We start from the raw sequence: 24,439 nt of genomic DNA on the forward strand, positions 1-24,439 counted from the left end.
TATACAGGATAGACACCCGAAGTGGATTTCAACTCCATTTGACGTCAGCGAGGATAGAACGATGATTGACCAATTGATAATAACTGGGCGGGGCCAACAAATTCCCTTGTCCAATAGAATCTGTGTTGACAACTGGAAGCGGTGCACACATCCTATTTCCGCGTACATTCAACAGGATCTGCAAAGAATTGTCTGGTGAAAGTGTTTTCTACAAAGGTAAATAAAATAACTAAAACGCCGTTGCAAATAATTTATTACATTACTTTAACTGTTTCAAACGGTTCAAGAAATATAGAAGACGGAAGATGGATTTTTAACGACTGCATCCCATGCAGGACTAAAACGCTACTATGTAAATGTATCCAGAGGTAGGCCTAGATGTTTAAGAGCTGTATCCACAGTTAAATCTTTCATTAATCAATGGTGACGCTCTTGAAGATCAACGGTTCAAATTCTAACGTATACATTCTTTACCAATAGGTTACAGTGACTCTGTGGGACGTATGACATTTAACCACCGAACAGAGATACCCCGCATCAGAGATACCCCGCTCAGGTGCGCGCACCTACGGCGGAGGAATTAACGTCATGCGACACCTGATAAAACTCGGGGCCAACCCTGCAGCCGTGGCCTTCTCCATGACGACTCTCGGTGCTGGCATGATGAACAGTATATTCAGCTTCTATTATGTCAAACTCTTTCTCAATAAGTACCAAATATCAGAGGGTGCATTCCATCAGTCACAAGTATGTCATTTGTGTTAGCATATGTTTTTATTCAGAATATTTGCTGTGATGTGTAGCCTGTCCTTAATATATAATATATAACTTGTTTACAAGGACAAACAAAATCAGTATGTCTCTCTATGATATTTATCTCAGAATATTCTATTTGTTTATATGTTCATCAGAATAATGTGTCCTAATATACAGCACGATATATAACTGGTATACATGGACAAACTAAATCAGTGTCTCTGTATTTTATTAATGTCAGCATTTGTTATATGTTATTTAGAATAGTGTGTAGCCTAGCCTGTTAATAATAAACAGAACGATATCTAACATTTCAAGGTCTTTTTTTTTTAACGGAAACATGTTATGCTCAGAACAATATACCAACCCTGAAGGATATGGCCCTAAGAGTATTTGGTCATAGCCTTTGTATCTTACTCTTAACGTATCCAGTGGACTGTAAGATCGAAAGTGGATAGATAAAGGTCACATATGTTTCCTGTCTGTTTTTGTTGTCTCTTTGTTGAATACTGATTCATGCTGCTTGACCTGGCCAAGATATATATGTATATATTTTAAGGCTTTCATTTCCTTCCTGTTGTCCATCAGGTCGTGTACATGATCTGGAACGCGGTGAACGACCCTCTCTTCGGTTACCTCCAGGACAACTCCAAAGTGCAATGCTGCTCACGCCGCCGCCTCGCCATCCTGTACGGCGCGCCGCTCTACTCCCTCGCCTTTCTTCTGGCCTGGTATCCATGGCGAGAGTACAGCCCCGGCGACTGGATGTGTGGCCTGCATCTCACAGTGGCGTTGTGCGCGTTCGACGGCATGCTGACCTTTGTGCTGCTCTCCCAGTGCGCCCTGTTCGCCGAGATATCCGGCCACCATCAGAGCCGCTTGAGACTCATTAAGTACAACCAGGTGAACAACTTAACAACAAATCAATGACATTTTTGTGCATGCATGTAAAACAATTCATTTAGACATTGACTGTATCCAAAGAAACAGACATTTAGTTCAAATTAATTTCATTAGGAATGGATGCTTAACTTGGTGCCCATCTAACTCCTTAGCCACACCAATATCATACATACATACATCCATACATGTATGTATGTATGTATAAGAGAGAACAACCACACCATTCAAAGGATCCACCTCTCCTATCTTTCATCCCTCTCTTCTGTCTTCCCCCCAGGTGGCGTCTCTGATTGGCTCATCCAGCGTGCTGTTCTGTGGCCTCTATTCCAGGAACATGGAGGACTACTCGGCCTTCCAGAGCGCTATGGTTTTGGTGGCGGTGCTGAGCTGCGGCTGCATGCTCTACACTGGCCTCCACAGCGAGAGCCGCTTTGACAACAAGGGCTCCGGCACGTCATCGCCGTCGTCGGCACCGACAGAACCCGGTGACGACAAAGCATCCGGCCAACCGGCCCTCTCGTTCGCCGCGGTGGTCTCTATGACATGCCAGATCCTGTCTGACCGCAACTTCCAGCTGTTTGTGGTCATGAACTTCTTCCAGGTGTTCATGTTGGCGTTCTTCAATAACTTCACCATGATAATCACCGAGCACCTCATTCCACTAAATGTGCTCCCGCCGCTGGCGAAGAGTCTGATGTACGGCGCTGGATTCATGTGTCCACAGGTAACCGTGCATCTCTCTATCTCTCTTACTCTCACTCTCCCCTCTCTATCTCTCTCCCTCCCCCCAAGGTCTTTTTGCGACCCCGACTTCTTCCACTGTACTTCTGCTTCTGTTTCCATACACATCCTTATCACTCAATCAACATCTGCCCATTATTTCACTGTCCCAGCCAAGGTTTGCACATTGCACAACGCTGTTTCCATTGTGGCTATGAATCATTAGGGGGACTGTTTTATATACAGGATTGTTTTGCATTAAACATATCATTACGTATTTGTAGATTATAAGACTGACCACATATGCATATCAGGCGACCCCAAATGGTTTTGGTAAACTCTGAGATTGGACAGTAGGATCGATATTTTGTGTCATTCGTGCTGTAGACCCCACAAAAATCAAACAGGACTCAAACAGTAACCCCTGACAAAATCTTGGGACTGTCGCCTATTATTTTTTCACTTAACAATACTACAATTTGGGGATCAGTTTGTGTTTAATTTCTCTGTCGCACATTCAAGACATCAGTCATTTCTTTGTCATGCGTGTACAATTCTTAAACACTACCTCTTTCCTCCTCAGATCCTAGTGCTGAGCAGCCAGAAGCTGCTCCTTGATCTTGGGTACTACAAGATGATTCTGTACACCTTCTATGTAGAGGGGGTCATGGCCATGGTGATGCTGGCCCTCGGTCCCCAGCACCACTACGTCCTGGCGGTCTTTCTCTCCGTCAACATGTAGGACATTGATGTTACATTGTTGTTACAGTCAGGAGTCACACACAGTTGAATTGGTGCGGATTGTTCCAAAGCAAGAGTTTAGATAGAGGCAAAGGATGTTGTGGTTAAGGTCCTATTTAATTGGACCACATAGTCCAATATATGTGCACTCAATGTGTGTGTATGTTGTCAATATGCCTAGCATTTAATGTGTATTTAATCCATGTATGTCTGCTATGTTTTTGCTATCCATGAAAGTACTCCATGAATTTGTTTCTTCTCAATAGGGTTTTAATACAGGCATCGTTCAGTTTGTTCAACTTGCCTTTGGCTGACATCATCGACTCAGACCTACAGAAGTATAAACGCAGGTAGGATTTGTGTGTGCAAGTGCGCGCACGTATTGGTCGTACATTTAAACTAATCACTCATGGTGATAATTGGAACAATGCAGCAACTTTCAAAGAATCTAGTCTTGTAATCCCAAATGTAAAGTTGAAATGATGTGGTTGTCATTCATTGACATTGCTGCTATCCGACATGATGTATACTGTATATACTGCGAAAGATTATTCATTTCCCCCCCTCCCCATCTGCAGCTCTCCTCTCTCATCAATGGTGTTCGGAACCAATGCTTTGTTCACCAAACCCGCCCAGTCTCTGGCCCCTATGCTCGTGGTGACCATCCTCAACCAGTTTAACTATGAAGACCTGAAGGTTATCACCAAGACCTCCAACCCAGAGTAAGAACACAAAGATATTTCATAAGAAAGCCTACAGAATATGTAATTTCCTCTTTCTAAGGGAGTTACCGTTTTTAACGGAATGTCCACTCTGTGCTAAGTTTGTGACTTGCAAAACAGCTCTGTCTGGTTGGTGTCCGTCTTGGTCTTTGGTTTATCTTGTATATCTTGTCTCTACAACATTCACAATCTTTAAGTATAACAGAGAGCAAGCCGCAAGTATTTTAAAATAATTATATAATTAAGAAAAAAAGATGGATACATGTTTAAACAATGCTGACTCATTATAACGCTAACGACTTTTATAATCACGTCTGCTCTCGTCTTACTTCCAGAGCCACGGAGAGCCTGCACAGCGTCATGTTCTACCTCGTGTGTTTGATCCCCCTGATAATCTCCACCACACAAGCCCTGGCCTGGAGACCGTTCTCCATCCGCAACAGTCACACAGTCGACACAAAGTACATCGACGGATAACTTCAGCCGCAGTTTAACCTTAGACAACTAGTTTACAGTTGTAGGTGACGTCAATGTAATGTAGCATTTTAGAGGACAAGGGATCTTTGTAATTTACTGTGGGGGGTTTTCTGTTGTTACAAAGGGAACTTTTATATTACCAGCCCCCATGTTGAAATTAGTCTGTGAATGTTATCTATGTTCTTCAAAGCTCTGGAGCCGGTCTGTGCCTTCTTTAGTTATCTACTACAATGTAGTAGACGTACATATCTTGATTTGTTTTTGTGAATGAGGGAGAATGTGGGTTGGTTTTGTATTTTTTTTTTGTGTCTTTTTATAAATCAAATCAAACAATCGCCTAATTTGACTTTGTATTTGTTTATTAAGAAAAATTTATGAAACTAAATTAATATACAATAATATATAATGCTGCATTAATAGTTTGACCACATCTTGACTGGATCTGTGCTGACTTATTTGATGGTGAAGCAAAACAATAAAGGATGTGATTTGGGGAAAAATAGTTAATGTCATTATTTGACCCTTCCATCCTTCCAGAAAACTATTTTCAAAGCCTGTCTGACACAATCTAAAAACATCCTAGATTCTGTAACAACCCTTTCAATATACATATTGAGATGTGATTGATAGTACACATCTCCAAATTTTCTTTCATTTATTTCGATAGAAAACACCAATGCGTAACTTGTTTGGGATTTTGGTGTCACCTGCGTATTTCATTTCCTCGGGTCGGTCGGGAACGGTGCTTAGACATTTTGATAGATGTCATCATTGGATGCCTGTCAAAAGATGTTGTTAATTGTTTAGTAATTAATTGTGACATTTTTTTTAATGCATGCTTGTTGCCACAGTGTTTCTCATGTGAGTCGAGGCAAAACAAAGTTTTATTTAGGTAACACTATCATTAAATGCCACTTTAGGATTTTACAGTAATTTAAGAAAACCCTCTTGAGTCCTCTCTCAATGGAGGAGTATCAACAAAAAAAATCCATGATGCATTGTGTGATGTCAAAGCTCTTTAAAGGTGCCATGACATGCTATTTTATGGATGCTGTAATATAGGTATTAGTGGGCCACTAACACAGTATTCAAAGATGTTCCCGAAATTCAGCCATGGTGCAGAGTTACAGCCACTCCGAGCCAGTCGCACATTGAGCTTCCCCCAAATGCGCTGTTTTGGTGTCTGCAGCTATAATGCAAATGAGGAGGAGCGAGGCGGGTCAAGGAGGAGAGTGGGGGTGTGGCCCTGAGCAGCTTGCAGCCACCGTACCATGCGCTCTGTTTACAGTGGATGTATCCAATACATCCAATACGCGGCGCACACAGCCTTTAGCCGTGTTCTGTAAATATTCTAGAACACACGGGAGTCCTTGAGCTCTATATCTAAATAATTATGTAGCAGAAACTATACCCGAGTTCTCTAACACTTCGACTAACTGAGAGATAGCAAAAGAAATCGAGGAGTCCGGAGCAAGTATTGACAGAGACTTTACTGTTACCCGCAAACAAGCAATAACAAAGCCGAGTGAGGTTTGCAAAGACACTAACGATCATAAGATCCCGGGCTATTTATCCTCACAAACAGAGCTGTTCTCCATATCGTATGCCTGCCCACAGCCGGTCAGTCATACATTACTAGCTATGTGGTCAACATCCTCAGCAAATCTAATCCAAACATTAGGTTGACGCTAATCTGAACATTAGGTTGACTAATCTAAGCATTAGGTTGAGCTAATCTAAACATCTGGTGGACGCAAATCTAATCTAAAGAGGGTTGACGTACGCCTTGACCCCAGACTCTCGGGCACCATGCCGAGTCCCGTAGTATGCCTATGAATTCAGAGATGATTTTAGCTGCTTTCCACCATTAATGTATCTATATGATATATATGTAACGGGTATAAGAAATACTTTAATTATTTTATTGAAATTCCTGCTAAAATGTGTATATAGCCTGTATATTGAATTGTCCTGCAATGAGTTTAATTGCGCCATCTACTGTTACCTTTAAATCTATATATATGATCGCAAACCGGATGCTCTTCCAGTTTTCAAGCTCTCTGCTGGGGTAAGCCACTGTAATGTATTGTTTGATTTACTCCCATGACTACGGTCTGTTCTGTCCCTCCTGGGTACCCGTAGTGCCGTTTGTACGCATGCGCAGTTTAATAAACCTACTGTTCGTCAAAAAACTGCACCAAGTGTGGAAAAGACCTAGCCTGGTTCTACCAGACTCTCGTACTTCACTTCATTTCATTTCATTTGTACAGAGAGTCTGGACCTAATCAATTGACAAACGTTAACTCACTTGAAGGCGGGTGTCTGTTGAAGTTTAAAATGATTGGATCTGCCCAGTGCCACTCTGGATCTGCCATAACCAATCGCTAACGTTTGGTTTTGACGTATGCCATGCGCCGGGAATCACGCGCAGGTTGTACACAAACCAAACACCTTGCGCGTCTGCACGAAAATGTCCGTCAACGACAGCTGCAGGTTTTGTTCGTCGATTTTAATTTATCAGGGAAAAATTGCACATTGTAAATTAACTACCGACCTACAACAACAACTCAAACTGGCGTACGACTTTATCGTCATTGTTCTCAGACACGCCCTCTGTTCGCTGATTGGCGGCCGCTGTGGCGGCACCAGAAAACCAAATTACATACAGCAGGTCCAGACCTAGTACTGAAGGGAAATTCAAATTGAGCGGAAGTACTTAGGCGGGCGGAGCCAGGCTAGAAAAGACCCGCAGCACAAGTGGAACCAAGGAAAGTGTCCAGCAAAAGGCTCTGTTTGTTCCTACTCCCACAAACCCAACCACTGGGTGGCAGTGTGCCACAAGCGTGCAGTAAACACTACTATTGACTCGGACCAAGACTCACCAGATGATGAGGGAATGCTGAGCATAAATATGATGCAGCCCGAAGACCCCAGTCAGGTGGCTTAACGAGTATTTTCGACATTACCGTTACCGGGCGGACAAAAGCACCAAATTTTGCATGAGGCTTCCTTAGGGCTTGGTAGTCACTTTTAGCCTAGGAGCCACCCCTCCCCCCTCCCTATTTAATATTTAAGGGTATTTTTCAGAATTCGGGCCCATTTTTCAGAATTCGGCCCATTTCTGTCCACAGACAGGGTGTAATTATATTAAAAACGAATTACATCTAATACATTTTAGATCCATTAATTAGTATAAACAAAAACAAGCCTAGACTTTTTTTATGGTTGCTCTTACTAATGATTTTAACACATTTAATTGGTGTTTAGCAGTACAATATCTGTGTTTTGGTGTTGTCCGCCACCATAGTTTTCACATGTCGTGCCATATCTCAAACATTATTTATCACCAGAGGGTGGGGGAGAGTCTGTGGGGGAGGGGGAGTTCGGGGGAGGGGGCAGCAGGGCATGTTTGGTGCTTTTGTCCAGCCTGTGTTAAGAATTGCAGGAAGGGACTCAAACGCAGACCCAATGCAGGAAAGAACTCAGAATTTATTCAAAAACAGTTAACACTCTCAGAAGTCCAGAACACATTTACATTTGCAAAGTGGTGAACAGTCCAGGTTTGCTTTGCCACAGCTGCAGTTGGAACAGTCTCCTTTGCAGGAACATTTAATGAGCTCCCTGCACGCTCTTGAAACTTCTGGAGTTGTCATCCAAACAGGCACCCATAAGTTGGATACCTTGTTCCAGGCATACTGTTGTGGAGAAGGAACCACCTGCTGTGTTTGTGTGCTGGTAGTCCAGATTCCTGCTTGATACACTGCTCGTCTCAGGTGCTGGAGCAGTGCATCCTGGGTGGGTGGCAATTTGTCCATTGCCAGATTCTTCTTGCAGAAAAGTTCCTTTCTTGCTTCATTGACTGAGGTCAAAGGGCTGGTTTTGTCATACAGAATAACAGTCAGTCTCTCGAGCTTCTGGAATGATTCATCATCCAGTTCGAGCTGCTGGAAGGGATGGTTGGCCAGAAATACAAATGTCTCTGTAACATCTTCATAAGACTGCCAGGCTTGCCATACTGACTTCTTGCCTTTTCCATTGAATGCAGAGGTCGTGTCACAGCCAGAGTATGCATGGAACACAGGTAGGCCTTTTGATCGTGACTCCCCGAGGCTTGCACAGATGGTGTTGATGTGGTAAAACCTGTAATTCTTGCCCATACCAAAAGCAACCCAGATGTCGACCAAAGGTTGAGTCGCAAGCATGTCATGGAAGGTGCCAACAAGTATGACAATGACATCTGTATCCACTGTACGTACCAGGAACTTCGTCTCCCCTTGTTCCAGTGCATGAAGAATGTGGACTACAAGCCTCGTGTCTGCTTCCTCCTGATTGCAGTTGTTCATGGGGCTGCTGGAACCAATGGATACCACAGCTGGCCCTGATGTGGCGTAGACAGCCTTGTCTAGTGGCCAGCTAAACTCTTTAATCTTGGAAGTCAAAAAACCAAACAGTTCCTCCTTGTTCATTGAGTCCCGAAGGAAGTCCATCCAATTGCCAGGAAGCTTGGTATGACTTGATACTTTCCTTCGTACACCTGTGCCTCGCTTTTCTCGGGTAGACTCTTTCAAACTGTCTGTGGTGTAAGTGTCCCAAACAAGATCCAATCTTTTTGCATCCCGAAGCTGACTCTCTAGGTAAGGGATGAATATTGCATCTGCATACTCATCAAATGTGCTTACTCTGGTTGTGGGCAAGCAGTGGACGATGACGGCACCATCTAGGACTTTGCAGTTGTAGGTTGAAGGTGGCTCTGCTTGCCCAGGCTGGTCAAGACATTGGAGCAGGTGAGACTTTGTGTTTGGTAAGTGAAGTGCGCCAAGGTCTGAGAGAGAAGGTGGGAAGGATTGTATCTCATGTGCAAAGAAATCATCCAAGTTTCCATCCCGGCTTTGCATTGAAATGTACAGCCTGCCAAAGAGGGCTACATTATTCTGAAGCACTTTGATCTTCTTTCCCTGCTTAGATGTTTGCTTGTGATGACATTTTCTGAAGAGCGGCAGAGAATTTCTCTTGATTTGGTCATGGATAGAGTGGGTGCGGTCATCAAGCACCTTCTTGACAAAGTCTTGGTACTTTTCCTTGCCTGTGGACTCCAAAGTGCGCACTGTGGCTATTACTGATTCATCTGTGCAGTTGCGATTGTCAAGAGTTACTAAATCAGGGAAGTCATCCAAGAAGGGATTGCCCATTCGCTTGATGGTTTCTGAAAGGCTGGAAACTTGTCTCTGGAAAGTCTTTTGTGTCGAGAGACCCTGCTCATGGTGCTGGAAGTTCGTGGAGATCTCTGTTTCCTCATCAGGGAGGTATACTCCTTCAAACTGCTTCACTAGTCTGGCTAATTCTGGTCCAGAGAGCATCCACCGTCTGAAGGCAGCAGGATTCTCTGTAAGCCCAACAGCACCACCTGAACCTTTGACAATCTTGTTTTCTTGTTCATGTGCTTGGTCGAAAGGAATTGAAGAGAATGTACAGAATCTACATTTGTCAGAAATGATGTGTATGCATCATTCTTGTCACTACTGGTTCCAGGACATTTTAGGGGACACTTCAATGGTTCTCGAGTGTCTTGCTGGCAAATAACAGAGATCCCAGTTTAGATCCATTTTCAAGTCTCACAATCTGAAACGATAGAAAAGTTTACATTAATTAAAAATTTTAATTTAAAAATCAATATAAGGGCATTTCTCAGATTAAGGGCCAAATTGGGTTGCTGAAAATTTTAAAATTAAAATTCCAAATTTGACTAATTGGTATACATTAAATTATGCTAACATTAATTGTCCTTCAGTCAGAAGCAACGTTATGAGCTGGGTTGAGACCAAAAGATAAGGGAATTTCAGATTTTTTGCCACTTTCTTAACTATGTCAAGTAAATGTGTCATTACCATCACATCATCGAATATAGTCAAGTAGTAAAGTAAATGCCAAGTAAATGTCATATGTCTCAACTTTTGTTTTATACAGTGATCATTTAGACTGTCCAACATTGTCCAAAATAAATAATTGTTGGATGTTTTGTAATTTATACATAGGTTGCGATCACTTATCGTAACCTATTGTAATGTGCTGGTAATGACTGTGCTGGTAATGACATTTTTGCCAAAAATCTAGCCTTACTAGCAAAGAGGATGGCTAATCAAGTGAAGCTAGCTTTCTACATGTAATGAACACCATTTAAACTATTAAAGTCATAAAAATGTTTTTAAAAAAATCGAAAATACAGAAATAGAACACATATGGTAATGACGCATAATAAGTGTATATGCCCCACACAAAGAATAAAGAGTAGATTTACTTACTTTTCTGGACATCAAGGCATCAGTCTTACAGCTTGAAGTACAGAAGCTCCACTATGATATTAAGTTACCATGGCAACCAAATAAACATTTGATGAAAAAACAGTAGTAAAGTGCCTTTATGCAGAGTGTGTTGGTAATGACGGCTAAACCATGGGACAGGTAGAAATTAGCCAAAATAAAGTACAAAATGCATATATATATGCTTAATCTGTGCATGTAGTTTATTAGTTCAAGTAACATTAAATCCATATGCATATTTTTATTATTAATTTGTGATAAATAATGTTTGAGATATGGCACGACATGTGAAAACTATGGTGGCGGACAACACCAAAACATAGATATTGTACCACTAAACACCAATAAAATGTGTTAAAATCATTAGTAAGAGCAACCATAAAAAAAGTCTAGGCTTGTTTTTGTTTATACTAATTAATGGATCTAAAATGTATTAGATGTAATTCGTTTTTAATATAATTACACCCTGTCTGTGGACAGAAATGGGCCGAATTCTGAAAAGTGGGCCCGAATTCTGAAAAATACCCTTAAATATTAAATAGGGAGGGGGGAGGGGTGGCTCCTAGGCTAAATTTGACTACTAAGCCCTAAGGAAGACCCATGCAAAGTTTGGTGCTTTTGTCCAGTCGGTATCGGTATTTTCGTTAAGCCACCTGACTACTGTTGATAAATGGGTGGTCAAATTGGAAATTCTGTCTAAAGAAGTGAAATTCAGAATTGATACAGGCGCAAAGTGTGACACATTGACTCTAAATAGCTACGTTGCTTGCCCACACAGGTGAGCTGCAGCGCTCTGAGACAGTGCTCCGCTCATACTCCAATCACCGGCTAAGGCCTGTAGCTGCTGTTAATCTACAAGTCAAGTCAAAAAAGTGTAAAGAGACCACAGTGTTTGAAATTTGGACATCGCTCAGGAGAATGTGCTCAGTGGCGCTTCAGCTGAAGCGTTGGGGCTGATTGTGCGCCTTGACTTACTGGAGAGTGATGCAGATAGGCGCTACACACGAAACTCTGACAATACTGAAACACAGCGTATTCCTGCTGGACTTCTTGAGTTCCCAGAGCTGACGCGCACCACTGGAACCATGCCAGGTAAATACACCATAAAGCTTGAACCAGGTGCAAAAGGTGTAGTTCATCCTGTACGGAGGTAACCAGCCGCTCTCAGAGGCAAGATACTGGAGAAACTGCATGAAATGGAAGAAGATGGCTACATTACCAAAGTTGAGCAGCCTACTGAGTGGGTGAGTTCCATGGTCGCCGTAGTAAAAATTGGCAAGGTGAGAATCTGCATAGACCCAAGTGACCTAAATAAAGTCATAAAGAGAGAACATCACCCCATGCGAACCGTAGAGGAGGTTGTCTCAATGATACCAGGTGCTTAAGTCTTCTCAGTCCTAGATGCGAAATCAGGATTTCTGCAGATAGAGTTGGATGAATCATTGTCCTTCCTCACAACTTTCAATACACCAATAGGTCGGTTTAGATGGCTTAGACTCGGTTTAGAATGCGCGCCTGAAATCTACCAGTGCATCATGGACCAGATGCTCGAGGGCATTGAAGGAGCTGTAAGCGTGATGGACGACATCCTTATAGCTGCCCCCACAGTGCAGGAGCACGATGCAATTCTGCGCAGAGTGGTCGAGAAAGCTACGAGCTACAACCTGAAGCTTAACTTCAATAAATGCCACATACGCCAGCCTTCTGTGCCATATGTGGGACAACTGATAACAGCTGATGGTCTGAAGCCTGACCCAGCGAATGTGGAAGCTGTTCAGGGCATTGTCGCCACCGTTGGATAAAGAAGGTGTCCACCGCTTCTTGGGCTTCGTTACTTCGTTACTTGTCGAAGTTCATCCCTAACCTCAGTGAAGTGGATGCGCCGCTGCGCCAGCTCCTAAAGAGATATGTGGAGTTTGCATGGCAGCCAGCTCAGCAACAGGCGTTTGACAAACTAAAAGAGCTGTGCACACATCCCCCAGTGCTGAAGTATTTTGATCCTGCAAAGCCTGTTGTGATATTCTGAAAAAAACCAACTCTTAATACCACCGACATCCAGAACTACAGACCGGTATCTCTTCTTTCGTTCCTGTCTAAAACACTGGAACGTGCCGTTGCTAACCAACTGTCCTCCTATCTCTCATCTAACAACCTCCTTGACCCTCACCAGTCAGGCTTCAAGAAAGCACACTCCACCGAGACGGCTCTCCTCGCGGTGACTGAGTCCCTCCGTGCTGCCAGAGCCTCGTCCCTCTCATCGGTCCTCATTCTGCTCGACCTGTCAGCAGCATTTGACACGGTGAACCACCAGATCCTTCTTGCCACTCTTGCCGAACTTGGAATCGCTGAATCTGCTCTTTCCTGGTTCACATCCTACCTGACGAACCGCACCTATCAAGTGACATGGAATGGCTCCTTGTCCAAACCTTGCATGCTCGAAACTGGTGTCCCTCAAGGCTCTGTACTGGGGCCTCTTCTGTTCTCCCTCTATACCAGGTCTCTGGGCTCGGTAATTGCATCACACGGCTTTTCCTATCACTGCTATGCTGACGACACTCAGCTATTTCTCTCTTTCCCCTCATCTGAGAAAACCCTGATTGCAACACGCATATCGGAATGTCTGGCGGATGTCAGCACCTGGACAACTGCCCATCACCTGAGGCTTAACCTCAACAAAACCGAGCTTCTCCTAATCCCAGGGAAAGACTGCCCACACATGGACTTACTGGTCACCGTCGAGAACATTACTGTATCTCCCTCTCCCACTGCCAGAAACCTCGGTGTGGTATTGGACAACCAGTTATGCTGCACTGCAAACATCACTGCGGTCGCCCGATCCTGCAGATTTGCACTTTACAACATCCGCAGAATCCGGCCCTTCCTCACAAGGGAAGCAGCTCAGCTTCTAGTCCAATCACTGGTCATCTCCCGCCTCGACTACTGCAACTCACTCCTGGCTGGACTTCCTGCCTCTGCGATTAAACCTTTGCAGCACATCCAGAATGCGGCAGCGCGCCTCGTGTTCAACCTACCAAAGTTCTCCCATGTGACCCCCCTCTTCCGGGACCTCCACTGGCTCCCTGTAGTAGCTCGCATCAAATTTAAGACGATGGTACTGGCATACAAGGCAGTCGATGGAACTGCCCCTGCCTACCTCCAAGCATTGCTAAAGCCACACACCCCGGCTCGATCCCTCCGCTCGACTACCTAAGCTGGAGGACTGGAACCACCATCGCTAAGAGCTAGCAAAGGTCGATCAGCAAAGTCACAACTTTTCTCGGTTTTGGGGCCTCAGTGGTGGAACGAGCTCCCTGCCGCTCTCAGGACCGCAGAGTCGCTCACTATCTTCCGAAAAGGACTCAAGACTCACCTGTTCAGAGTTCACCTCGACTCTGCATAGCCACCTTTCCTCTTCTGACCACCATTGTACACTGTATTGTAGTGTATTGTATTGTATTGTATTGTAGCACATAACTGTGTAGCAACTGCAGCAGCTGCTATCATGTCTGTAATACGGGGAATTGATTAACCTAGCGATTGTGGTACTTGTACTTGGTTCTATGAACATCCTTTCTGTACCGACAGCGATATATTGATGCACTTCTTATGACAAATGTACTTATTGTAAGTCGCTTTGGATAAAAGCGTCTGCTAAATGCCCTAAATGTAAATGTAAAAATATTCTGTGATGCCAGCAGCAGCAGACTAGAAGCGGTCCTGCTGCAAGAGGATCAGCCCATCGCTTTCTCCTCAAGGTCACTCACTGACGCAGAGACGCGCTATGTGCAAATTGAAAAAGAGACACTCTCCATTGTCCATGCCTGCACTAAGTTCCACAATTACATATTTGGCGCACATGTCACAGTGTACAACGATCACAAACCTCTCGAAGACATCTTCAAGAAATCCCTGTTGTCTACACCATGCGGATTCAGAGAATGCGTCTTCGCTTGCAGTGGTATGATCTCACAAAAGTATAGAAGAGGAAAAGACATGGAGCTCCCGGACACACTGTCCAGAGCACAGCTATCGGAGAACACACCAGAGATGGATGGCTTAGAGTGCATCTCCAAGCTGAACTTTGTCTCTGTCAGTGATCAGAAATATACAGAACTACAAGTACGCACAAAAGGAGAGCTCAGCTGTCTCCAACAGATTATTCAGTGTGGCTGGCCAGAGCACAGGCGGGAGGTGCCTGTTCAGATTCAGCCATATTGGGACTCGAGAAGCCAGCTCGCGTTGTCCAATGGACTCATCTTCAAGGGACTCCAAATAGTAGTACCCCCCACCATGCGTGAGCACATGCTGAGGCTCATACACCAATCACACCTGGGTGTTAAAAGCATAGTTAAAAGCAAACAGCGAGCTTGTGAAGCCCTCTACTGGCCAGGTATGAGTGCACAAATTGAAGAAGTAGTCAGAAACTGCAGTTTGTGTGCCGATTTTCAAAATAAACTGACCAGACAACTGCTAAAAACCAACTGAAACACCCAACCTTGCCTTTGAGAAGGTAGCATCAGGCCTCTTCGAATTCGAAGGGAAACAGTACATACTGCTTGTGGACTACTACTCAAAGTTCATTGAAGTGGACGGATTGAGAGACACGCGCAGTCGCACTGTCATAGACACACTTAAGGCGCAGTTTGGCAGGCACGGCATCCCTGCAACCATGAGGACAGACAATGGCCCACAGTGCTCCTCAGAGGAGTTTAAAGACTTTTGCAAGAGTTACAGCATCCTACACGTCACGTCTTCCCCACAAACGCCACACTCAAACGGTGAAGCGGAGCGTGCCGTGCAAACTGTGAAGAGGCTCTGGATCAAGGCACCAGACAAACATCTTGCACTACTGGATTACAGGACTACTCCCCTTGAGTCAGTAGGCCTTTCACCAGCTCAACTGCTCATGGGAAGGAGGCCACGCAACAAGCTGCCTATGGCACGTGATCTCCTTGCACCAATGGCCTATGACCCACTGAAAGTTAAGCGTCTGCTAGTTCAGACTAAGGACAATCAAAAGTACTATTATGACCGCAAGAGAGCAGGCAAACCTCGTGTCGCTCTCAAGCCTGGAGATGAGGTCAGAATGCAGCCTTATCCTGGTAGCCACACATGGTCCCCAGCGGTTGTAGTCAGACAGCAAAGTGCTCCGCGAGCCTATATCGTGGACAGTGGAAACAAGGAGTACCGCCGCAACAGCCAACATCTTCGCACAAGCACTCCAGCCGCCAACCGTCCACGCCACTGGATACGTAATGAGTTATGGACTGAGCCGCCAGAGCAGACAGCTGAAAAGGAACTGACAGCTGAAAAGGAACAGCTGTCTCCTACCCCATCTGAACAGCCTCGCTCGCCTCCCAGAGAACCCTTGAGCCATGCTCAGGCCCGGGCAGGTGAACTGTACATCACCAGGCGAGGCAGAGCGGTCAAGCCGCCCGACAGACTGACTTTATGAGTTGTGTGCATGAAGTTAGTTAGGGACAAGGTGTAGTAAAGACACCTATGGAAGTGAAGTGCTGGTAACCTCTCCTTCCAAGTTAGCCTGATCAAAAGTTTAAAGTATTAACTTCCAAGTTAGTGTGATCAGAGTTAAAGTTAAAGTGTTTGTTACTTTGTTTACTTAAGTCAAATGGATGTCAAGGTTAATTTGACATGAAGTCAGGACATTTAATTTGCTAACATGTTTCTGAGTTGTTCCTAGATTGTATGCCTTTACTTTGATAAGAAGGGAGATGTAATGTATTGTTTGATTTACTCCCATAACTACGGTCTGTTCTGTCCCGCCTGGGTACCCGTAGTGCCGTTTGTACGCATGCGCAGTTTAATAAACCTACTGTCAACTCCAAGACTAAAGCGTATCTGTTGACCAGAGTATCTAACAGCCACGATTGGATGTCGCTCTGCAAAAGTATTATAAATTACACTTAAAGGGACACTGCGTAAAAATTACTCCCATCTAGTGGTACAATTGTATATTGCATTCAAACTAATAGTGCTCGCTTGTTCAAAAACTACGGTGGGCAGTATGTGCCAAGAAGCTGTGTCATGACATCCAATACTACCTCATCGAGTCATTCGAGTGATGATGAGGTTCGTTATTTCAAACAAATTTCAAACTGCATTGAATCATTAGTGTAAGCTAATGATGTATGAGTAATTATTCCTCGAGCAAGATAGTGAATTATTTCAGTCATCATTCACGCTGGCTCAGAGTGAAAACGCGTTTGCATTTCCTGTACCACGTAGTGCTTTTTGTCCCCCTCGGCAGTTCATAGACCGGAAGAACATGGAAGCCTCCATGAAGCTTACCCGTCCTATGCTCCATGGTCCTATGTAACAACATATTAATTATTCTTCGCTCAGGAGGATTAGTGAGATTTTTGGCAGAGATAATTTTACACCAATGACGACTTATTTATGAATGAATACGTTGATTTGAGGTAATAAATGACTTTAAATATGACACAGTGTCCCTTTAAGCTAACGTGAGACTAGTTACCATGTCATGTAACAGCAAATATCGAGATGTTATCTTGGTGCATTTCCGTTGTTGCTCATGTTAGTAGTAGTATTATTTTGCACTGAAGTTATTGTTATTCCCCCCTGTAGATGTTGAATCCTGTGAAAGTGATAAATCATATATCGTGTGTGCGCATCTACCTCATTGCAGGTAATAATTGCTGAACTATGTGTGTTAAATATGCCATGAAGTTACGTTTCGTTCAATTTGTCCGCCATATTCCACACGGCGCCACGTGGCCTGTTAAATTTGATAGTCACCACTAACGCCTCGTTTCCACATACGTACATTCTCGTATGCGATCCAACCGTCTCCGACCGAAAATCCATTCATTCCTATGTGATTCTCCGTAATGTCCGTTTTTCCTCCGAGACTCCTCCCCTCCGTAAAATTTCTGTCCGGTATGTCCGTAATATACGTTCAAAAAATTTAACTTTCGCCGTCGTTTTACGGAGATAACGTATGGAAGTTTTTATGTTTTTCACGAAACATGTAAGTACCTGGCAGGCCAAACTCCTCGCCGATCTCTTTCCAAGCCTGGTTGGTTTTGTTTTTATCTCTGTATATGTCGATCCTCATGTTCCAAAGTACCGTTCTCCTAAAAACGGCCATTATCATACGCTCCCCCATCTTTTGTCTGTAAATAAATTCATGTCCGTACGTAAAACACTAGCGACTCCTTCCGTAAATTTACGGAAGCACGGATACGAAAAACATACGTATGTGGAAACGAGGCGTAAGGGGTGCCGTTACATAGTTTAATTATTCATTTAATGTTGCGTTTTGCATTTGGTATTTTTCTATTGTATTTTTTTCTATCTTACTTTTCTATTTCATAAATATTTAATAAAAGGATGATGTTTGTTAAAGAAATAAGTTAAGAATATATTGTATTGTTATGTTAAAACCACTATACGATCACATGTTAAAAAGTATTCTGTTAAAAATCATTATATTGTATTAAGTCACATCTTGAAATTCCTTTCCTGTAATCGTAGAATGTCAAGATGTGATGTACTTGGGCAGTTTTCCAGCTCTCTGCTTGGGATGTCGAATCTCATTGCAGCTACCACATAAAGAACCATCATCCAATCCAGCCTGTTTGTGGGTTCTTGGCGGGACGGGTACATACAGGGCCGTTGCACCAAATCCTGGGCCCTGTATAGAGGTACTGATGCCCCCCCCCCCCCCCCCCCCCCTCCCCGGGGGGAGACGTGGCCGTGTGCGACTCCTAACACTATGGGCTGGTGGATAATTCAACAGATTATTATTATTTATTTTTTTTAATTGCCATGGGCCCCCCCTCTGCCTTGGGCCCCCCCACGACTGCCTCACTTTCCCCCGCAGTCCGTCGGCCCTGGGTACATACACAGCAGTTACATATAGGCCTGATAATACTCATAATTAATATAAAAGTAATGGTTAATTTCTCCCATAATATCATATAGCCTACATAGATATATATATCATATAATATATATCATCACGGCCAAAAGCTGTGTGAGCCGATATTATGAATAGCGTTGAGTTCGACCGCGTTGAGTTCTCCGACGTTCCTGGTTCTTCCACTACCACATCTGTGTGAAGTAGACTGAACCGCGTTTAGGAGGAGAAAGGGATTGTTACAGGTTGTGCCGAATCTCGATCCCAGCATATTACAACCCCCCCTTCGCGTGAACGCGCATTCCCTTATTGTCAACGCCCCATACTTTCATTTAGTTCGAGGCGCTCTACCTTCTGACAATATTAGTCAAAATTAGTGTTTATATTATATCAGAACATCACAAGTTGAGCAACTTATCACAGAAAGCGATGGCATATTTTAGGTTGTACGTTTTAAGACGAACACATCGCAATGGAACCTCCGATGACCCATGTACGCTACACCATTCACGATAATGAACTACGAGAGCACTTAAATACGTAATAGTTAAATTGTTAAAAGTAATACATTTATGCATTATGTTATTTACTCATTAATTTTGACAACCTCTTGGTAGCCTACCCTATAAGCACATTTAACTGTGACTGATCCAAAACTAAGGAAATCCTGTACAGACTCAGTGAGCACAGCCTCGCCATCGAGAGAGGCCTCTCGATGAGGGATATATTCAATATATATTCAATATATATTCAATATATCCAATATATATTTTGGATGTATTGAATATATATATACTGGATATATTCAGTATCCAGCCAATTTAGCTTGCCATATTCATCACCCCTCTCCTATTTCTTGTTTGCAAAGTCTGAGAAACTTCAAATTGATTGGTGTTACATCGTTAGGTCACTGGATGTGACTGTAGAAATTTCAGAGGCGTAGTCAAAACAGGGGACATTTGGCAGGGGGGGTTGTATTCTGGCAGGCTAAATTGCCTGCCAGAATACGTCTGAAATTTCTAGTCACATCCAGTGACCTAACAATGTAACCCCAATAAATTTGAAGTGTCTCAGACTTTGCAAACAATAAATAGGCCTAGGAGGTTTTTTTTTATAAACCCCCCCCCCCCACACACACACACACACACACCTCCGCCAAATGTCTCCTGTTGCGACTACCCGTCTGAAATTTCTACAGTTACATCCAGTGACCAAACGATGTAACCCCAATAAATTTGAAGTTTCTCAGACTTCGAAAACAAGAAATAGGAGAGGGGTGATGAATATGGCAGTCTAAATTGGCTGGATATTGAATATATCCAGTATATATATATTCAATACATCCAAAATATATATTGGATATATTCAATATATTTTGAATATATATTCAATATATCCAATATCCTTCACAGGCCTCTGGTGGCCTCTCTCGGTGGCGAGGCTGTCCTCACTGAGTCTGTACATTGTAAAGGATTTCCTTAGTTTTGGATCAGTTACAGTTAAATGTGCTTATAGGGTAGGCTACCAAGAGGTTGTCAAAAATAATATGAGTAAATAACATAATGCATGAATGTATTACTTTTAACAATTTAACTATTACGTATTTAAGTGCTCTCGTAGTTCATTATCGTGAATGTTGTAGCGTACATGGGTCGTCGGAGGTTCCATTGCGATGTGTTCGTCTTAAAACTTACAACCTAAAATATGCCATTGCTTTCTGTAATAAGTTGCTCAACTTGTGATGTTCTGATATAATATAAACACAAATTTTGACTAATATTGTCAGAAGGAAGAGCGCCTCGAACTAAATTAAAATATGGGGCGTTGACAATAAGCAAATGCGTGTTCACGCGAAGGGGGGGTTGTAATATGTGGGGGGGGGGGTCGAGATTCGGCACAACACCGGGTGGTGGGGCTTCGTGGCGGTGTCACGTTAAAATTGTACCGGGGGCGAAAATTGTACCGGCCTACGTCATCGTTTGTTTACATCCTGACAACCTGCCCGGCAACAGACTACGCGATGCAGAAAACATGTTTCCGAACGACGAAATAACATAATACAGATAGCGGATCGCTATCTGTATTATGATAGATAGCGATAACAATTGTTTTTACTTTATATTTGTATTGTATTTAATTGTTTAATCGAAACAATAAAAAAATTTGCCCGCGAAACAGCCGAACGCGTCAAATGACAAATGTTTTGCCCGCGAAACGGGCGATTGCGTCAAATGACGTAGGAAGGTTCTTGAAACATAATACAGATAACGGATCGCTAGATAACACTTGTTTTTACTTTATATTTGTATTGTATTGAATTGTTTAATCGAATTTAGCTAGTAAATAAAGTAAAAACAAGTGTTATCTAGCGATCCGTTATCTGTATTATGTTTCAAGAACCTTCCTACGTCATTTGACGCGATCGCCCGTTTCGCGGGCAAAACATTTGTCATTTGACGCGTTCGGCCGTTTCGCGGGCAAATTTTTTTATTGTTTCGATTAAACAATTAAATACAATACAAATATAAAGTAAAAACAATTGTTATCGCTATCTATCATAATACAGATAGCGATCCGCTATCTGTATTATGTTATTTCGTCGTTTGGAAACATGTTTTCTGCATCGCGTAGTCTGTTGCCGGGCAGGTTGTCAGGATGTAAACAAACGATGACGTAGGCCGGTACAATTTTCGCCCCCGGTACAATTTTAATGTGACAGCGGCGGTGCCTCGCGGCAACCGGCTATGGAAACCAAGAAGGCCGGACACTAGCCCAAGAATGGCGCGGTAAAAGTGCTAAACCGCACTTGCGGTAAAAGTGCTAAAGTGCTAAACGGTTTAGCACTTTTACCGCACCATTCTAGGGGCCAGTTTGTGGCCTTCTTGGCTTTCCATAACCGGCGGCATGTCGCAGTTCATGTACTTCAGGGAGTCAAAGCCAAAGTTCCTCTCCCCCAATTCCTTCTCAACCATGGCTGAGATAACCCCCACTGCAGTCTTGTTGTGGAAATACTAGAGAAGTCAAAGAACCGACAAGAAACACTTTACACACGTTACAGTGTAGTACACACATGTGGCGCTCGCACGGTCGTGTCTCATTGGCGGGCCAAGTCTCTGGGCGGGCAAGGCAGAGTAAGGGGAGGGGCTTACTGCAGTGTGACGACATAAGAAACCAAATTCCAAATCAGCGCGCTTGAGCCTCCGTTTTCTTCAAAGGCGAGCAGAACACCTATAGTGCTCGTTTTACACCAAACTCATGTTTTAGCCACTGGGGGACCATAGGCAGGCTAGGGGAACTCGTATTTATGTTAGAAAACCTCATAAAGTGAGATTTTTATGCCATGGCACCATCAGGAGGGCCTGACGAGGCTAATTTCTTTCAAAACAAGCTGAAACACCGATGTCTTGATGCAACATCAGTGGGTGGGAAATTTCTCACCTTGCCTGGCGGCTCTTCTCCGCTACCATCATCTGAACCTTTGCCGTGCAAGTTCCTCCTGTTGTACAACTCTTCCACCACACTCCGGAACTGCACTCTTGTTGTTGAGGAACTCTATAACAAATGAATAACAAACAATATATCTTTGTCGGTTCATAACAAGCATTCACTTAACATTGAGGAACTTTGAAGTTTGAGGAAGGAAACAGTCTCATAAAGGACTCTGAAAAATAATGATTAACCACAGCCATAGTTTTTCTTCCTAAGTCTCTGCCAATGGACTTACCTTTCAGGCCGATTGCGTCGAGATTGCTCTATAGGCCCGAATAACCACAACACACAAGATACCATCGATTAACTTACCTTTTTAGGCGACTCACACTTTCCTATAGAAGAATTCCGGTGAGGACCTGCCTGAAATGTAGATAAAAAAAAACAGTGCATTGCTGTGAGTTTGATGGTTTGAGGCTTATGAAATGGTTGCGTCACCGTTACAATGGAAACGTGAAATAAACAAACAATGACCTTCTTGCGGAAAATCAGGATTATTAATATAAGGTTGTAAATGGCCAACAGGGTGAAGAGCAGCCACAGCAGGCTATGCCAGACTTTGTGCATGACTTCCCCTGAAAGCACAGAAAGACAACAGCAAACATTGCTCAAAACTCAGCAGCAGATAATTCAGACTAAGTTAATTTAGCCCACATTAACTTAAGAGCAGGATGTACGGAGTTCAGTAAACATAAGTTTGGTTGAAAGTCCATTCCTGTTCCACCACCTACCTACCAATCACCACCTATATTTAAACCCTCATTTATCCACGTTTCTTTTAGTGTTTTTCACTCGCACCCATCAACTCCCCGTCTCCTCCCTACTATCTCCTTCTCCCGGTCCAGAAGGTGGATCCATACATGGAGCGCAGGCCACCAGACGTCCACCCTTGGGCTACAGGCCAATCTTCACTGAGTTCTCATCCTCCCACTACCTGGCTCGTACTTTCAGAATCTATAAACTAACTCAATTAACACACTGTTGAAGACATGGTCTCTACTCGTGAAATGTCTTTTGGCTAAGGTGTTCCCTGCTGGAAATTTCTGGGTTTGAGCCCCAACGCCCGCTGTCCAACCTAAGTCGTCCTTGGTTAAGCTGCCCAATCCCCAACCTTCACAACTACGTATCTAAAATTCACTCTAAAAGTGTCTTGGATAACAGGGTTTTCTAAATGACTATACATGTAAATATCTGGGGATACTCTTACCTCTCACGACGAGAGTAGTGACTGTACCCATCACCACCTGTAAGGGGGTCGACTTGCTCCGTACTGCACAGAGGTAGTAGCCACTGTCATCTGGGCTGAGCGAGTGAATGGTTAGCTTCTCCGCTTGGAGGGTATAGCTTGACCCTGGAGACATTCTCAGCTCGTGATGGCTTCTCTTCGCGTCAAACACAAACCACAGGACATCGGGGGTCCCCTCTTTACATTGTAAGTCGACGTTGCAGCGGATGGAGGTGGATTTCCCTGTCTCTGTCCAGATCACCCCACTCGGGGGCAACAAGGATAAGCAACCTTTCTGAGAGATGTCTGTGGGGAGTCCATGTGCACTTACTGTCATTGTAATAGAAGACCGGAGAGAAATACGTTTTAGTAGAGTAACTGAGTTAAAATGGTTTAAACATTTTTTTTTAATATTGTCAGACCTCAATCATTCTCCCTCCATCTATTGCGGATGAGAGTCTAAAGCAGGATAGGGCAGCACTCTTACCTGCTACAGGGTAGTAGGTGAGAATGAGGGAAATCCACAACATCAAGCTCATTTCTGAAGACTGAAAGGGTGTGATTGTCAAGGAACTCACGAGTTGTTTCACATAGACAACCCTCCGCGACAAGAAGTGGGGAAGTCTGAAAGTCCCCTCCCATTTCCTTCTTAGTACTTCCCTTGCGTGACCTGTTGGTCATTGTTGCATTGGATGATATTGAGGAAATATGTGTCTGTGTGTGTGTTGGTGTATGTGTGGTGTATGTGTGTTTGTGTGTGTGTGTGTGTGTGTGTGTGTGTGTGTGTGTGTGTGTGTGTGTGTGTGTGTGTGTGAGTGTGTGTGTGTGTGTGTGTGTGTGTGTGTGTGTGTGTGTGTGTGTGTGTGTGTGTGTGTTTGTGTGTACATAATAGGATAGCTCAATGCGCTTGGTCACAGCTTTCATTTAATATGAATTTCATGTAGTTCCATTCGTGCTCTTTTACTTATATATATATATATACATATATATATATATATATATATATATATATATATATATATATACATTGCATTAAAGAAATGTAGCCACATTTAGCTTACTAATTATATGCTAACTTACTTACTGTATTCCAACCATGGTCCTATTAAAGAAGATTCAAACCAATACACATTACCATTAATACGGTTAATAGTTTAACAAAATACAGATGTTTCATTTAAACCTC

General features: G+C 43.4%; 2 protein-coding genes across 11 annotated transcripts; one reads left to right on the plus strand and one right to left on the minus strand.

Annotated features, from left to right (window-relative positions):
• Positions 1-82: 82 nt before the first annotated feature.
• mfsd13al (major facilitator superfamily domain containing 13a-like) lies at positions 83-4,821 on the plus strand. 6 transcript variants are annotated; one of them, XM_060042432.1, is made up of 9 exons: positions 130-216; positions 288-368; positions 481-747; positions 1,345-1,659; positions 1,937-2,383; positions 2,963-3,117; positions 3,387-3,470; positions 3,699-3,842; positions 4,178-4,821. In XM_060042432.1, exons 3-9 carry the CDS (start codon positions 589-591, stop codon positions 4,317-4,319), a joined length of 1,446 nt encoding a protein of 481 aa, XP_059898415.1. In that variant the 5' UTR covers positions 130-216; positions 288-368; positions 481-588; the 3' UTR covers positions 4,320-4,821. The 6 variants fall into 6 exon arrangements, with proteins under 6 accessions (XP_059898400.1, XP_059898438.1, XP_059898415.1 ...); XM_060042440.1 differs by having other exon boundaries at positions 142-216; positions 336-368; XM_060042417.1 differs by lacking the exon at positions 288-368 and having other exon boundaries at positions 83-216.
• Positions 4,822-4,959: 138 nt separating this feature from the next.
• LOC132450393 (immunoglobulin superfamily member 6-like) lies at positions 4,960-23,886 on the minus strand. Of its 5 annotated transcripts, none has more exons than XM_060042492.1 (8): positions 23,741-23,886; positions 23,230-23,583; positions 22,503-22,597; positions 22,341-22,391; positions 21,978-22,091; positions 21,603-21,652; positions 11,856-11,952; positions 4,960-5,098 (listed from the first exon to the last, which is right to left on the minus strand). In XM_060042492.1, the coding sequence occupies exons 1-8, from the start codon at positions 23,790-23,792 to the stop codon at positions 5,066-5,068; spliced, it is 846 nt and encodes a 281-aa protein (XP_059898475.1). In that variant the 5' UTR covers positions 23,793-23,886; the 3' UTR covers positions 4,960-5,065. The 5 variants fall into 5 exon arrangements, with proteins under 5 accessions (XP_059898475.1, XP_059898485.1, XP_059898495.1 ...); XM_060042502.1 differs by having other exon boundaries at positions 23,230-23,559; positions 23,741-23,882; XM_060042512.1 differs by lacking the exon at positions 21,603-21,652 and having other exon boundaries at positions 11,856-11,943.
• Between the last annotated feature and the right edge of the window lie 553 nt (positions 23,887-24,439).

This window comes from Gadus macrocephalus, chromosome 2 (assembly GCF_031168955.1).
Source record: "Gadus macrocephalus chromosome 2, ASM3116895v1".
In the NCBI taxonomy this organism is placed as follows: Eukaryota; Metazoa; Chordata; class Actinopteri; order Gadiformes; family Gadidae; genus Gadus; species Gadus macrocephalus.

What these genes read in the sequence shown, in the direction of transcription:
- mfsd13al (XM_060042417.1), top strand. Translation starts at nt 589, where the DNA reads ATGCGACACCTGATAAAACTCGGGGCCAACCCTGCAGCCGTGGCCTTC. An exon ending in GACTCATTAAGTACAACCAG is followed by an intron (nt 1,660 to 1,936) that starts GTGAACAACTTA and finishes TCTTCCCCCCAG; the next exon opens with GTGGCGTCTCTGATTGGCTC. An exon ending in CTACAGAAGTATAAACGCAG is followed by an intron (nt 3,471 to 3,698) that starts GTAGGATTTGTG and finishes CCCCATCTGCAG; the next exon opens with CTCTCCTCTCTCATCAATGG.
- LOC132450393 (XM_060042492.1), bottom strand. Translation starts at nt 23,792, where the DNA reads ATGAGCTTGATGTTGTGGATTTCCCTCATTCTCACCTACTACCCTGTA. An exon ending in CACCTACTACCCTGTAGCAG is followed by an intron (nt 23,584 to 23,740) that starts GTAAGAGTGCTG and finishes TTACAATGACAG; the next exon opens with TAAGTGCACATGGACTCCCC. An exon ending in GCGAGCGCCACATGTGTGTA is followed by an intron (nt 11,953 to 21,602) that starts CTACACTGTAAC and finishes TCTCTTTATGAC; the next exon opens with TTTATTTAGGTCACTTGGGT.